At 46.8% G+C, this 16,239-nt stretch overlaps 1 protein-coding gene across 1 annotated transcript in view; it reads right to left on the reverse strand.

Moving 5' to 3' along the window:
* Nucleotides 1–1,190: 1,190 nt before the first annotated feature.
* TSGA10IP (testis specific 10 interacting protein) overlaps nucleotides 1,191–16,239 on the reverse strand; it is a 15,679-nt gene continuing 630 nt past the window's right edge. The window contains exons 2-7 of the mRNA XM_026650320.1: nucleotides 15,794–15,975; nucleotides 14,572–15,266; nucleotides 14,106–14,310; nucleotides 13,434–13,601; nucleotides 1,726–1,825; nucleotides 1,191–1,352 (exon numbers count right to left, since the gene is read on the reverse strand). Coding sequence (XP_026506105.1) covers nucleotides 1,191–1,352; nucleotides 1,726–1,825; nucleotides 13,434–13,601; nucleotides 14,106–14,310; nucleotides 14,572–15,266; nucleotides 15,794–15,975 — 1,512 coding nt within the window. The remainder of the gene's footprint in view (nucleotides 1,353–1,725; nucleotides 1,826–13,433; nucleotides 13,602–14,105; nucleotides 14,311–14,571; nucleotides 15,267–15,793; nucleotides 15,976–16,239) is intronic.

Raw genomic sequence — 16,239 nt, forward strand, 5'->3', positions numbered from 1 at the left:
GAGTCTGCAGGGAGCCTGAGCTGATTGCTCCAGAAAGGGGGTGCTGCTCCAGGCTTCTCAGTGAGGCATTAACCCTGAAAACTAGAGACTGTGAGTTCATCGGGGTAGGGACTCTCTCTCTCATTGTGTCTGTGCAGCGCCAGGCAAAATGGGGCAACTGATCTCAGTCGTGGCCCATGCAGTGTCTGGCATGATGGGGGCCATGACCTTGGTCAGGGTCTGTGGGGGGCCCCGATCTCACTTGGGGGGGTCTATGCAGCAGACAGCACAATGGGGGCCCAAATCTCAGTCAGGGTCTGTACATTGCCTGGCACAGTGGGGGCCCCGATCTCAGTTGGGGGTCTATGCCGTGGACAGCACAAGGGGGGCCTAAATCTCAGTCAGGGTCTGTGCAGCACCCAGCACTACAAGGGCCCCCATCTCAGCCAAGGCCTCTAGCTGATACTGTAATAAAAATAACAATAATAATAATGACTCCCAACCTCCCCCTCCTCTAACTACAGGGCCACATCCTCCTTCCAAAGCCAGGCGTAGAACACAGGAGTCCTGGCTGGCTCTCAGTTTCCGGCTCAGCACACCCCCTGCTCGATTTGGTGCAGTAACCCCAGTAAGAAAAAAGCAAACTCTGCTCTCAAAGACTCATTTATTTGCCAGTACTTTGCGTCTCTAATGCAGGGAGCTGTATGTGACCCTTCTCCGTTCCAGACGGGATTATTTTCAGGCGGTGTCCAGAGAGTCAAGAGGAGACTCTAGCCTCTTGTTCAGCTGCAACCTGTCAGCAGGACATGAACCAAAGGAACCACTAGATTCCTCCTCCCCTCCCAGAGGTGGGAATAGAACCTAGGAGTCCTGAGAGGGCTGGATGACTCAGGAGGTTCAGCAGGCCCTGTGCTGGGAGATCTATAGACCCTGGACAAAGGAAAATGGAAGATCCAGCTGGATCTATAGTGCCTGGAGTGATCCATAGTGCTTGGGGCTGGAGTGCCAACATCTGGGTGATCCATAGTGCTTGGGGCTGGGACAGCCAGATGGTGAGCTATAGGATCCAAGGATCTATAGGGCTCAGAGCTGTGTAATCCAGGGGGACTCTATCAGACCTGGGGCAGTGGGATCCAGCAGGGATCTACAGGGGCAGGGGGATGTATAGGACCCAGGAAAATGGGATCCATGGGGGATATCCAGCACCTGGTCTAGGAGAGGCTCCGTGACCGCCCCTGTGTGGCTCTTCCGGCTGTCTTGGCAGTGTTGCCCTTGGCCAGGCGCCCTGCATGTCTCCACAGCAGCCTCTCATCGATGCCCAGCGCTGCCAGCACCTGGGAGAAGCGCCGCTCAACAGCCAGGCGGGCATTGGTCTGTGAGGTGAGAGGCAGGGACATAATTCACATCACCCACAGAACGGAGCTGGGCTCAGGCTGCCCACCCCACTGCCCACACTTGAACCTCTCCCAGCTGAGCTAGCAGGGATCTCCTATAGCCAAGAGAGCAATAGGAGGAGTTCACAACCAGGAATAAAATCCAGGCACCCTGGCTCCTGGCCTCCCCGCTCTAACCACTAGACTCCCCTCCCAGAGCTGAAGATAGAACTGAGGAGTCCTGGGTGCCAGTTCCCCCTGCTCTAACCATTAGACCCCACTTCCCTCCTAGAGCCAGAGATGGAACCCAGGAGTCCTGGACTCCCAGCCTCCTCTCCCTGCTCTAACCCACCAGCTCCCACTCCTTTCTCACCTGCATGACACGCTCAAAGAGGTAGGGACGGCTCTCCACCCTCTCTTGGATCTCCCGCAGCTGGGCATCGTACTCGGTCATGCGCTGCTGCTCCAGCCTCCTAGAGCAACAGCACAGAGAGGGTGACTGCAGCGAATCCCACCCCCAATCACTGCCCCCCCTTCAGTGCCCATTCACAAGGACACTCAGGGATCTGCTGGATCCTCTGCCCCAGGGCATTGGCTGTACTGGGGGAATATTACTGCCCACCAGGATCAGAACAGATACCCCAATCCCAACACCTAGGCTCCAGGTCCTTTAGGATCTGGTCCAGTAGAGTTGGAGGATCCAGGGGGAACTATAGGGCCTGGGAGAACCAGGGGATCTATAGATGCTGGGCTATTGGGGCTGGGAGATGCAAGAGGCTCTGTGAAGTCTGGGAAATCGTGGGAGATCTATAGGGTACGAGAGATCTGGAAGCTCTATAGGGCCTGGGTGAGGGGGGGACTGGGTGATCCTGCAGGATCTTTGGGTTTAGATCAGAATCTGAAATCTGCCCATTAAGCTTATCTCAAATCTTCCCTTTTCACTTAGGTAATTTAACACCTGCCCCAGTCACATGGCTCCTCAGTTTCAGCCCAGCACTCCTGCAATGTCTGGGCCCAGGAGTCCTCAGGGGTCTTTGTGTGTGTCACTGTTGGTGTCCGTGTGGTGTGTAGAGTGTGGATGTGTGTCCAAGTGTGTTTGTGTCTGTATAGGTGTTGGTGTAGTTGTGTGTATTATGTGTGTGTCTGGGCATTGGGGGGGGGTCTGTATGTAGGTTTTATGTCTGGGTGTCAGTGTGTCTGCATGTTCGTGTGTCAGGGTGTTCAGGGTGTGTGTGTTGGGGGGGGTGTCGTGAGTGTTTGTGGAAGTCGGTGTGTCTGTATGTTGGGGTGTGTGTGTCAGGCTGCCTGGATGTCGAGGGGTGTTGGGGTGTCTGGGTGTCAGTGTGTTAGGAGGGAATCTGAATGTTGGTATGTCTGGACGTTGGTGGTGGTCAAAGTGTCTGGGAGTTGGTGTGTGTGGAGGTATTAGAGAGGGGTGTCGGTTTGTCTGGAATTGGGAGGTGTCAGGGTGTCGGAATGTGTGTGTCAGTGTCTTTGGTTGTCAATGTGAAAATCAGTGTGTCTGGGTGTTGGGGTGTCAGGGGAGGGTACCAGAGAAAGGTGTCAGACTGTCTGGGTGTCAATGTATTGGGCTGATGTTTCGGTGTTGTGTCTGAGTATTGGGAGGGGCGGGGTATGGGAGGTGTTGTGGAAGTCGGCATGTCTAGGTGTCAGCAGGGAGATAGTGTGTATGGGTGTAGCTGTATAGGGGTGTGTCAGCGTGTAGTGGGTATCTGAGTGTTGGCGGAGTCAGGGAGTCTTGTGTCAGCATAGCCGGGGCATATCTTTACCAGATGTTTCCATGCTGACAGTCTCTCACTCTTGGTTTATGTGTGTGTGGTTTTTTAACTCCTAATTTTTTTAACTCCCACTTTTGGGCCCCATTCACCCTAAGACCCAGCCAGAAGAGGAGCAGGATTTTTGTGGGGAACCAGCCACACCTAGTGGTTAATAACAATAATAAATACTAAATAGTTATTGATCACCATTATTAATAATTAATACATCTATATTAAATAGGGTGACTAGATGTCCCGATTTTATAGGGACAGTCCCAATTTTTAGGTCTTTTTATTATATAGGTTCCTATTACCCCCCACCCCCACGTCCCGATTTTTCACATTTGCTGTCTGGTCACCCTAATATTAAATAACGAAGATAAAATACTATTGATAATCATTAATACTACAATATTAATCACTATTATAAATAATTATTCAATTAATATTCATGGTAAAGGAGTACTCAAGGACGAGAAGGCCATTGTGGAGAAACTAAATGAATTCTTTGCATCAGTCTTCACGGCTGAGGATGTGAGGGAGATACCTAAAAAGAATGGTTCAGGTTTGGGTGACAAATCTGAGGAATTGTCCCAGATTGAGGTGTCATTAGAGGAGGTTTTGGAACAAACTGATAAATTAAGAAACAGATGGTATTCATCCAAGAGTTCTGAAGGAACGCAAATATGAAATTTCAGAATTACTAACTGTGGTATGTAACCTATCATTTAAATCAGCTTCTGTACCAAATGACTGAAGGATAACGAATGTGACGCCAATTTTTTAAAAGGGCTCCAGAGGTGATCCCGTCAATTACAGGCCGGTAAGCCTGACTTCAGAACTGGGCAAACTAGTAAAGAATAGAATTGTCAGACACATAGATTAACATAAAAAGAACAGGAGTACTTGTGGCACCTTAGAGACTAGCTCTAATAAATTTGTTAGTCTCTAAGGTGCCACAAGTACTCCTGTTCTTTTTGCGGATACAGACTAACACGGCTGCTACTCTGAAACCATAGATTAACATAATTTGTTGGGGAAGAGTCACCTCACCAAATGCTCTTAAACAAAGTAAACTGTCGTGTGATAAGAGGGAAGACCCTCTCATGGATCAGTAACTGGTTAAAAGATAGGAAACAAAGGCTAGGAATAAATAGTCAGTTTTCAGAATGGAGAGAGGTAAATAATGGTGTCCCCCAGGGATCTGTACTGAGCCCAGTCCTATTCAACATATTCATAAATTATCTGGAAAAAGGGGTAAACAGTGAAGTGGCAAAATTTGCAGATGATACAAAACTACTCAAGGTAGTTAAGTCCAAAGCAGACTCTGAAGAGCTACAAAAGGATCTCACAAAACTGAGTGACTGGGCAACAAAATGGCAGATTAAATTCACTGTTAATATATGCAAAGTAATGCACACTGGAAAACATAATTCCAACTATATATATAAAATGATGGGGTCTAAATTAGCTGCTACCACTCAAGAAAGAGATCTTGGAGTCATTGCGCATAGTTCTCTGAAAACATCAGTTCAATATGCAGCAGCAGTCAAAAAAGCTAACGATGTTGGGAGTCATTAAGAAAGGGAAAGATAACAAAACAGAAAATATCATATTGCTTCTATATAAATCCATAGTACGCCCACATCTTGAATATTGCGTGCATATGTGGTCACCCCATTTCAAAAAAGATATACAGGAACTGGAAAAGCTTCAAAAAAGGGCAACAAAATGATTAGGGGTATGAAACAGCTTCCATATGAGGAGAGATTAATAAGATTGGGACTTTTCAGCTTGGAAAAGAGACGACTAAGGGGAGATCTGATAGAGGTCAATAAAATCATGACTGGTGTGGAGAAAATAAATAAGAAAGTGTTATTTACTCCTTCTCATAACACAAGAACTAGCGGTCACCAAATGAAATAATAGGCAGCAGGTTTAAAACAAACAAAAGGAAGTATTTCTTCACACAATGCACAGTGAACCTGTGAAACTCTTTGCCAGAGGATGTTGTAAAGGCCAAGACTATAAAAGAACTAGATAAGTTCATGGAGGATAGGTCTATCAATGACTATTAGCCGGGATGGGCAGGGATGGTATCCATAGCCTCTGTTTGCCAAAAGCTGGGAATGGGCGACAGGGGATGATCACTTGATGATTACCTGTTCTGTTCATTCCCTCTGGGGCATCTGGCATTGACCATTGTTGGAAGACAGGATTCTGGGCTAGATGGACCTTTGGTCTGACCCAGTATGGCCGTTCTTATGTTCTTAATATTTTTAACAAATATTAAATTAATATTGATTAGTATCCATAACTACAAACTACTATTATTCTCTATTAAAATATTGTTTAGTACTGTTCATAAATACTAAATTAATATCAATCATTCATCAATACTAAATATTAGTTACTATTAAAAGACAAAAGATGAGTTGTGGGACAACAGATAAAGTGGTGGAGGCTTGTGGATAGGGAAGTTAGTCTGAGATTTAAGGATTCTATGGAGGTAAGACAATGACCAAACCAATAGTGACGATACTAACAAGATTTTGGGGGAAATATCCAAACTTATTACAAAAAGTACACAAGCTGTCTGTGGCCAAACAAAAGAAAGAAAATATGGCAAGGAGATGTGGTGATGGTCCATTAATGTGTAGGAGGCAGTAAAGAAGGAAAGGTTGAAGCGATGGCAGAAAGTAAGAACAGTGGAAAGTTATGAGGAATACAAGCGGGTAAAGAAAAGGGTGAAAAGAGCAGTTGTGGAAGCTAAGAGTCAGGCATTTTAGAGCCTTATATGCAGACCTACTAACAAAGGAAGGTGGAAAAGGAATATTAGATTCGCCACAATTAAGCAAAGAAGCAAAGCAAAGAAACAGAGGACTTGGAAGCTGTGAAGTGTGTCAAAGATGAAAATGGAAAAGTACTGCTGGAAGACGGTGGAATCATTAGGAGGTGGAAGTAGTTTTATGAGAAACTGTTCAATGAAGAGAATGCGATGAAAACATTGAGGGAAGTATCCACAAGCAGTGACCTCAGAGGACCTATCAGTATGATGAAGACGCAGACAGCGCTAAAGATGATGAAGCTTGGGCAGGCAATGGGACTGGCCAGTGTCCCAATCAAGGATTTAAAGCATTAGGCCATGAGGGAGTGGGATCGATGACAAACTTCTTCAACTTAATTCTCTGTCCTGGGAAAAAGCCTGAGGTGTGGAGGAAGAGCACATTGGTCCCTAACTTTATTCATAAAGGAGATGTGCAAGAATATAGTCGTTACCAACCCGTCATGGTAACGAGTCACATGAGGAGCTGGCTGGAAAGAATTATCGACAAAAGACTTTGGGAGAAGCTGCTGCATCAAATAAGCAACAACCCGTTTGGGTTTATGCCAGGAAGGCTAACAATGAACGCAGTGTTTGCTGCCCAAATATTGTAGGAGACGTACAGGGAAATAACATTATGTTCTGTCGTGAAGATAAATACAACTGGAAAGGGACCTAAGAGCACTGGAGGGCTGCATTAGAAGAAAATGGCTTACAAATCAGCCAGCAAAAAACAGAATGTTTTGTTGAGTGCGACAATGAAAAGCCAGTAAAATTAGGTGGTACAAAGTATGTGCAATAATTTAAATACCTTGGTTTGGTGCACTGCTGAGCCATGATGGGAATATAGATGCAGATGTTAGGAACTACATGAAGAGCGCTCGGTGTAAATGGAGGAAGTTGACAGGAATTATCTTCTATACAAATATGCCAAGTATTCAAAAGAGCAAAGTGTGTAGGATCATGATTAGGCCAGCCATAACGTATGGGTCGGAATGCTGGCCAATGAGGAAGAGAGAAGAACAACTACTTCACACTGCAACTGCCAAATGAGAATGCTCAGGTGGACACTGAGTAAGATGAGAGCTATTAGGCTATGCAGTGAAACAGTACAGGCCATGATGCAGGTAGCCACCATCACAGAAAAGCTGAGGGAGTATCAACTGAGATGGCTGGGTCATGTGAGACAACGAGATGTGTGATATGGTAGCCAGAGACAAGAACTACTAGTCACAGGACAAAGACCATAAGGAAGACCTAGAAAAAGATGGTTAGAGATGTTGAAGGAGGACATGAAGAAGGTTTTTGTCAGCTTGGAAGACCCACTTGACAAGAACGCTTGGAGATGAGGGTCAAGAGCTGCTGATCCTGAGTGATGGGACAAAGCGAAAGACAATACGAATAGATACTAAGCTCTTCTATAGTATTTTTCATCAGTAGATCTCAAAGTGCTTTATAAAAGCGGTTGGTATCGTTATCCCCATTTTACAGATGGAGAAACTGAGGCACAGAAAGGTGAAGTGGCTTCCTCAAGGTCACCCAGCAGGCCACTTGCAGAGCCATGAATAGAACTCAGGTCTCCTGAGTCCCAGTCCAGTACTCTACCCAAGAGTATGCACTGAATACTAACATATATTGTAATGTTAATAAATATTAAATTAATATTGATCATAAATACTAAATATTATTACTACTAATGACTAAATATAAATTACTATTGTTAATAAATGTTAAAATATCAGTAGTTCCTGAATAATAAGTTAATATCACTATTAACAATTACTAAATTAATACTGAGAGAGACAAGCTGGGTGATGTAATATCTTTTAATGGACCAAATTCTGTTGGTTACCTGACCCAGCTTGTCTCTCTCATATCCTGAGACCAACATGGCTACAATAACACAGCAAACAATAACTTAATACTAACGACTATGTTTAAAAATATGATGCGAAGCATGATTTATATTCATAAATAATATTCATTGCTATTAAGAATAGGAATATATTCACTAAAGCTGTTAATATTAAACTTAATATAAATAATTCATATATACAAAATATCTATATTAATAATTATAGACTCATAGACTTTAAGGTCAGAAGGGACCATCGTGATCATCTAGTCTGACCTCCTGCACATGGCAGGCCACAGAACCTCATCCACCCACTCCTGTAATAGACACTTAACCTCTGGTTGAGTTACTAAAGTTCTCAAATCATGGTTTAAAGACTTCACGTACAGAGAATTCACCATTTCAACTAGTTTAAACCTGCAAGTGAACTGTGCCCCACGCTGCAGAGGAAGGTGAAAACTACCCAAGGTCTCTGCCAATTCCCAAATATGGCAATCAGTCAGACCCTGAGCATATGGCCAAGATTCGCCAGGCAGATATCTGGGAAAGAATTCTCTGTACTAACTCCGAGCCCTGCCCTTCTAGTGTCTCATCTCCAGCCATTGGGGATTTTTGCTACTGGCAGTCACAGATGGGCCACATGCCATTGTAGGCAGAGTCCCATCATACCATCGCTTCCATAAAATTATCAAGCTCAGTCTTGAAGCCAGTTAGATATTTTGCCCCCACTGCTCCCCTGGGAAGGCTCATCCAGAACTTCACTCCTCTGATGGTTAGAAACCTTCACCTAATTTCAAGCCTAAACTTGTTGATGGCCAGTTTACATCCATTTGTTCTTGTGTCCACACTGGTGCTTAACTTAAATAGCTCTTCTCGCTCCCTGATATTTATCCCTCTGATGTATTTGTAGAGAGCAATCATATCTCCCTCAGCCTTCTTTTGGTTAGGCTAAACAAGCCAAGGTCTTTGATTTCCCTCTCATAATGTAGGTTTTCCGTTCTTTGGATCATCCTAGTAGCCCTTCTCTGTACCTGTTCCCATTTGAATTCATCTTTCTTAAACATGGGAGACCAGAATTGCACACAGTATTCCAAATGAGGTATCACCAGTGCTTTGTATAATGGTACTAACACTTCCCTGTTTCTACTGGAAATACCTAGTCTGATGCTTCCTAGGACTGCATTAGAATTTTTCACAACCGTATCACATTGATAGCTCATAGTCATCCTGTGATCAACCAATACACCCAGGATTTTTCTCTTTCTCTGTTGCCTCCAACTGATAAGTCCCTGGGCCTAGCTTTTAGCAAAAATTCTTGTTGTTAGTCCCTAAATGCATGACCTTGCACTTTGCACAATTAAATTTCATCCCTTTCCTATTACTCCAGTCTACAAGGTCATCCAGATCTTTTTGTCTGATATTCCGATCCTCCTCAGTATTGGCAATACCTCCCAAATTTGTGTCATACTCAAATTTTATTAGCACACTCTCACTTTTTGTGCCATGGTCAGTAATAATAATTTTAAATAAGATTGGTCTCAAGACCGATCCCTGGGGGACTCCACTAGTAACTTCCCTCCAGCCTGACAGTTCACCTTTCAGTATGACCTGTTTGTAGTCTCCCCTTTAAGCAGTTCCTTATCCACCTTTCAGTTCTCATATTAATCTCCATCTTCTCCAATTTAATTAATAATTGCCCATGTGGAACTGTATCAAATGCCTTACTGAAATCTAGGTAGATTAGATCTACTGCATGTCCTTTGTCTAAAATATCAGTTAACTTCTCAAAGAAGATTGGTCTGGTATGATCTACCTTTTGTAAAGCCATGTTGTATTTTATCCCAATGACCATTCATCTCTGTGTAGCAATGCAGCCCCACGTCTGCCAGCACCCAGATAGCCGATGACGGCTACCAGTCATACTGCACCGTCTACTGCCAAAAGGCAATTAGCTGCTGCTGTGTAGCAATGCAGTACCACGTCTGCCGGCACCCAGATGACATATGGTGACGGTGAGCTGAGCTGAGCGGGCTCCATGCTTGCCGTGGTATGTTGTCTGCACAGGTAACCCAGGTAAAAAGGCGCGAATCGATTGTCTGCCGTTGCTCTGACGGAGGGGGAGGGGCCTGACGACATGTACCCAGAACCCCCCGCGACACTGTTTTTGCATCATCAGGCATTGGGATCTCAACCCAGAATTCCAATGGGCGGCGGAGACTGCAGGAACTGTGGGATAGCTACCCACAGTGCAACGCTCCGGAAGTTGACACTAGCCTCGGTACTGTGGACGCGGTCCGCCGACTTAATGCACTTAGAGCATTTTATGTCGGGACACACACAATCGACTGTATAAAACCGATATCTATAAAACCGGCTTCTATAAATTCGACCTAATTTCGTAGTGTAGACATACCCTATGTCCTTAACTACATTCTCTTTCAAAATTTGTTCAAAGACCTTGCATATAATTGAGGTCAAACTAACAGGCCTGTAGTTTCTTTTTCCCTTGCTTAAAAATAGGAACCATATTAGCAATTATCCAGTCATAGTATTAATATTAAATATTGATCATTCATAAATATTAAATATTATTACTCTATTATGAATGCAAAAATATTAATGTATATGGTTCATAAATATTATGTTAATAATGATCATTGATAGACACCGGGTTAATATCACTATTAACAAATACTACTTGCTTATAATTAATTAATTTGTGTTGTTATTATTATCATTAATTATTATTAGTAGTAGTATTGTTATTATTAATAATAATAATAATAGTGTTTATTATGGTAGTGCCTAAGGGCCAACCAAGGTCGGACCCCATTTTGCAAAGCACTCATCTAACACCAAGTAGCAGATGGTCCCTGCCCTGAAAAGTTTACAGTCTACATAGACCAGACAGACACAGGCTGGGGGAAAGGGTGTAACACACAAGCAGAGTGAACACTGTGATGAATTAATAATTGAATATTAGTGTGTGGGGTGTGTGTGTGTGAAATGTCATTGAGGCTGGTGAGAGTGGCTGCTACCCTTTATTTAAGATAGCAGAGAGAGACAGTAAAGCACTACTCCCAATACAACAAAGGCAGTTGTGAGTTTGCCCAGGGATTGGAACAATGTGGGCAGATGGTTTTGGTTAGGCATGGACCGTGTGTGTGGCTTACTTTACACTACAAAGTTGTGCCGTCATAGCTCTGTTGGCTAGGAGTGCGAAAAAAACCACACTCCCTGGCTCACATAGCTGTGCCAGCAACGCTTCTGGTGTAGACGCAACTATACTGACACAAGAGTGCTTCTGTAGACTTAGGGCTGGTCTACAGTAGACAATTAGATTGACCAAATTACATCACTCGGGTGTGAAAAATCCACACCCCTGAGTGACGAAGTTAAGCCGATTTAACCCCCAGTGGAGACAACACTGGTTCGAAGGAAGAATTCTTCCATTGACCTAGCCACCACCTCTCAGGGAGGTAGATTTGCTACAGTGACCGGAGAATCCCTCCCATCACTGTACTAAGGGCTAGTTTACACTATAAGTGCCACATCAGCGCAGCTGCGCCGCTGTAGCACGTCTGGTGAAGATGCTCTATGCCGACGGGAGAGCTCTCCCATCGGCATTATAACTCCACCTCCATGAGAGGCGGTAGCTATGCTCTCCTGCCAACATAGCGCTGTCCGCACCGGCGCTTAGGTTGGCATAATTTATGTCACTCAGGGATGTGGATTATTCACACCCTGAGTGATGTAAGTTATATTGAAGTAAATGGTAGTGTAGACAAGGGCTAAGTGTCTATGCTGAAGCGCTACAGCAGTGCAGCTGCAGCACTGCTGTAGGTTTTTAAGTGTAGACATAGCCCTAGCTAATGTCATTCAGGGAGATGGTGTAGCTATGCTGGTGGGACTCCTGCTGAACTACACTGCATCTCCATTAGGGGGCTCTGCCAGGATAGCTATGCTGGTATACTATGCCAGCAAAACATTCGCAATGTAGACAAGCCCTATACCCGTGTATGCGTAAGAGAAGCAAAAGAGACCACACAGGAAGACAGACACAGACTCAGCCCAGACAAGCACGGTCTAGGACCCAGAGAGAAGCCTGAAGAGGCTTGAGGACTTCTGGGCCTGGTGCTACTGAAGAGGCTGGGGCTGTGAGCAAATAAACTACCTCCTGTTTGGTTCCTCCTGTGTTCAGGGAAACAGGACTTTGTACAATCTTTGTTAAAAAACAGAATTGCACCAAAAAAAAAAAAAAAAAACCACCTGACTCCATCATCAATTTCTCCTCCTAACTGGAACAACTCACAACATCCTGAATTTGGCTAACTGCTCGCATCAAAAGAAGTAGCAATTAACTACTACTGTTACCAAATATTAAATTACTATGATTCACCATTAAAATACTAACTGATATTAATCACTAGCATTTATTACTAAATTAATATTAGCTGCTATTTTTAATAAATATTGAAATAATACTGATCACCCTTAACACTAAATTTCTAGTAATCACTAATATTTAAAAGTACTACATTAATATGAACTGTTGTGAAAAAATTAAATTAATATTGATCACCATTATTAGCATTACATTAAAATAAATCAATATTATTTATTACTGAATTAATATAGGCTACCACTGATAATTATGCATGTTGATTTAATATTGATCACTGTTCATAACCATACATTATTATTAAATTTATTAATACATTATTTTAAATTGTTGTTGATTATAATCAATATTAAATTATTGTGTATCTATATTATGAACAATTATTACTATTAATTATTAGTATTTTATCAAGCCCACTGATTTCAAGAAGGCCACTTATGTGAGAAAAGTTACACATAGATAGAAGTGTTCTCTAGATTGTTATTATTAGGTGTATCTGTATCTAGAGGCCCTGACCAAGATTGTGGCCTCTGTTGTACCAGGTGCTGCACAGACACACAGGGTCTGTCTACTGTACAACTGGGAAGTGTGACTGCAGAATAGGTAGCCAGGCCTGAGCTAGCTGATCCAGCTAGCGTGCTAAAAATAGAAGTACAGTTATGGCCTCACAGACGGTGGAACAAGCTAGCTACCCAAGTACAAACATACCCAGGGTTCTGAGTGGGATTGTACTTGGCTGCTAATCTGTGCTGCCACAGCTACACAGCTATTGTTAGCATGCTAGCTGGATCAAAGGTAGTTCAGGTATTTCTACATGTTCTGCAATCACACCTCTCAATTGCACTGTAGACAGCCTCCCAGTGAGAGCCAGTCTCTGCCCCAGTGAGCTGCCATTCTAAACAGACAAAGGGGCAGAGAGCAAACTGAGGTTCAGAGTGGAAAAAGGGACTTGCTGAAGTACAGTGGTAGAGATGGGAACACAACCCAGGTGTTCCGAGCACCAGTCCTCTGCCCTATCTACTGACAATTAATTCCTATAAGAGAGGGTAGGGGGCCATGGGTCAGATTTAAGGGGCACCGGCAGAGCTTGGGGGGAGCCCAAGGCTGGGCTAGCAGGGGGCTGAGAGTCGGGATTGAGAGGCACCAGCAGCACCATGTGGTGGTTTCCACACTCCTCTCTCTCTCTCACACCAGGCTACTCCCTTCTTCCCCTCTCTGTTACCTCAGCTCTTCCCTCTTCCTTTGCGTGGTCTGGGCCAAGCTGCCCGGGGGACTGTAGGCTGCCAGGCACTTGGCCACTTCCCTCTGCACCTGCTGCTGCTTGACCCGGCGCTGCTCTGCTCGCCTCTTCTCCTGCTTCTCCCGCCGCTCCCACTCCAACAGCAACAGCCTGCACCAGGAGCAAAGGAGAAGGCTCAGCCAGGTGGCATCTATAAAAATTGTTCCAGCTCCCCTGGCTGGGGGGAACCTCTGGCTGGGATAGCAGGGGGCTGGCTGCGGGTCAGGATTGAGGGGCAGAGCTGGGGGCAGCGGGGGCTGGAAGCCAGGGCTGGGATAGCAGGGGGATCTAGGTAGGCAGGCCAGTTGTCTGCTTTTAGCTGGACAGTCCTGCCTTTCTAACATTAGTCCCCTATCTGGCATGTTCTTCAAAATGGTGCCCCTCGTGTGGCACTGGCAGAGGCGGGCTCATGCCATTACCAGTAGCACTGGAATGTTCGGTACTTGGGGAACGTGTGAGTGGCCACCCTAGCTCTAGGTCAGGACTGAGGGTTACCAGCAGATCTAGGGAGGGGAGAACCTAGGGATGGGATAGCAGAGGGGCTGCAGCAGAGCTGGGGGGAGGCCAGGGCTGGGATAGCTGGGGTGGGAATTGATTTAAGGGCACTGTCCATACCTGGTGGCCTCCTGCCGTTTGTCAGAGGCTCTGGTGGATGGCACTGAGGGCAGGGGGTCGAACTCTGAGCAAAACTGGGACCCGCAGTGGAAGCTCCAGAGCTGGCGCAGCTGTTGCTGCTCCCAGTCTCTGAGCTCGTCCCCAGGCTGGTGCTGAGAGCTGCTGGCCACATGGAGGTGGAAGGGTTTGCAGATGGTCAGCTTGGCTGAGAGGGGGACACAGAAAGCATTAATGGAGGGTCCCAGAACCCCTCCCTCATCAGCTGCACTGCCCCACCCCAGAAGCAGCTGCATCTCAGCACTAGGGAAAGGGTCTCTATAAACAGCTCCTGTGCCCCACCCCAGGGATTCCTGTATAAACAGCCCCACCTCAGAGGCAGCTCCACCTTAGCACCAGACAAGGGGTTCTGTATAAACGGCTTCTTCACCCTACCCCAAAAGCAATTGCATCCATCTCCTTGGCTCACCTCTCACTTTCCTCTTCTCCAGCTGCTCCTGGAACCTCTTGTGGAGTGTCTCAAAGTCGGGGATGGTTTGGTTGATGATGGGCTGGAACCGGGTCTTGTCTTTGGGGGCCAGCCCCCTGCCCTTCCTTCTGTGCCCCCTGGGGCTTGGGTCCTGGGGCTCTGTGGCCAGGCACAGGGCCTCAGCTCTCAGCCTGGCCCGGAGCTGCTGGGCGGAGGTGACTGCCTCCCAGGCCGGGGAGGACACAGCCTCTTCCAGACTCAGCAGCTGCTGAGCCAGTTGGAGCCAGTGCCTCCGCTCTTCCTGGAGCTGGCGTTTGCGGGCCTCGCTCCGGGCCTCCATCTTCCAATACAGCGAGGAGAGGGTGCTGGGGGAGGGATGGGGGGCTTGCTTGATCCTGCCCCCGTCAGTGCTGCTGCGCCCCCGTGAGCTGCCAGCCCGTTGGTCTACACGGCCCTGCAAATCTGTCGCTGTTGGGCGGACACTGTCACGGGGGGAGTTGTTGGGGGCTCTGCGGGGCTCCCCCTTCTTGGCCTTGTCCAGGGAAGGGGCTGGGAGGAGGGCACGACCATTGAGCGAGAATTCCTCCCACATCCACTGGAAGGGGAAGGAGGGGCGGGGACTGTGGGGCAAGGGATCAGGGGTGCAGGAGTGAGCTGGCTTGGAGAGAAGGGTGTCCTCAGTAACGTCTCTCTGCCTGGTGGTGGGAAGGAGAGGAGATGATGAGTGTCAGGTCAGAGCAACGGGGCCATCTAGTCTGGTAGCCTCCAGATCAGACCTAATGGACTCATCTAGTCTAGTATCACCATCCCTCCCTGGCCATTCTAGACTGGACCAAAGGGTCCATCTACAGGGCATACCAAACACCTGACCACATCTCCCTCTGAGCTGGCAACAGACTCCTAGCTGCCCCCCTCCCCATCGCTCTAACCCAGTAGAGCCCACTCCCCTCCCTTTGTCTGTTTAGACTTTGAGCTCTTTGGGACTGGGACTGTCTCTCACCGTGTGTCAGGGCAGTGCCCAGTGCAGTGGGGGCCCCGATATTGGTCAGGGTGTGTGCAGTGCCTGGCACAACTATGGCCCTGGTCTTGGGATCTGTGCAGCACCTGCCACTAAACAGGTGCTGATCTCAGTTGGCACATCCAGGTGCTACTAATCTCCATGGAGCTGCAGCAAGGGTGAGTTTGGCCCAATGGCCATAAGGATCCCATTCAACCTACTCACCTTCCTGCAGATGGTGCTGAGTCCTGGTCTCCGTCAGAGGTGTCACTCACACATGGCTCCTGCATCTTGCACTGTAGGGCCTGGCTGCCACTTCTTCCTGAAGGGGGGCCTCTGGGTGACCCCTTCCTCTTCCCTTTCCTCATCAAGACCACGATTCCGTCACCGGAATTGAAAACCTCCTCCTGAAATGGCAGAGCAGAGGCAAGAGGGACCCAGCTTTTCCCCAGGGAGACTGGCTGGCTCAGGGCAGCAGGGAATGGGACACGGGGCCTTTCCCCTCTAGGAGCAGGGCCAGCTCCAGGCACCAGCTTAACAAGCAGGTGCTTGGGGTGGCCAAGGGAGAGGGGCGGCACGTGCAGCAATTGGGGGGCGGCAGGTCCCTCGCTCCCTCTAGGAGCGAAGGACCTGCTGCCGAACTGCCGCCGCCGATCGCAGCTTTTTTTTTT

Source organism: Terrapene carolina, unplaced genomic scaffold, assembly GCF_002925995.2.
Source record: "Terrapene carolina triunguis isolate 2854851 unplaced genomic scaffold, T_m_triunguis-2.0 Scaffold89, whole genome shotgun sequence".
Classification (NCBI taxonomy): Eukaryota; Metazoa; Chordata; order Testudines; family Emydidae; genus Terrapene; species Terrapene triunguis.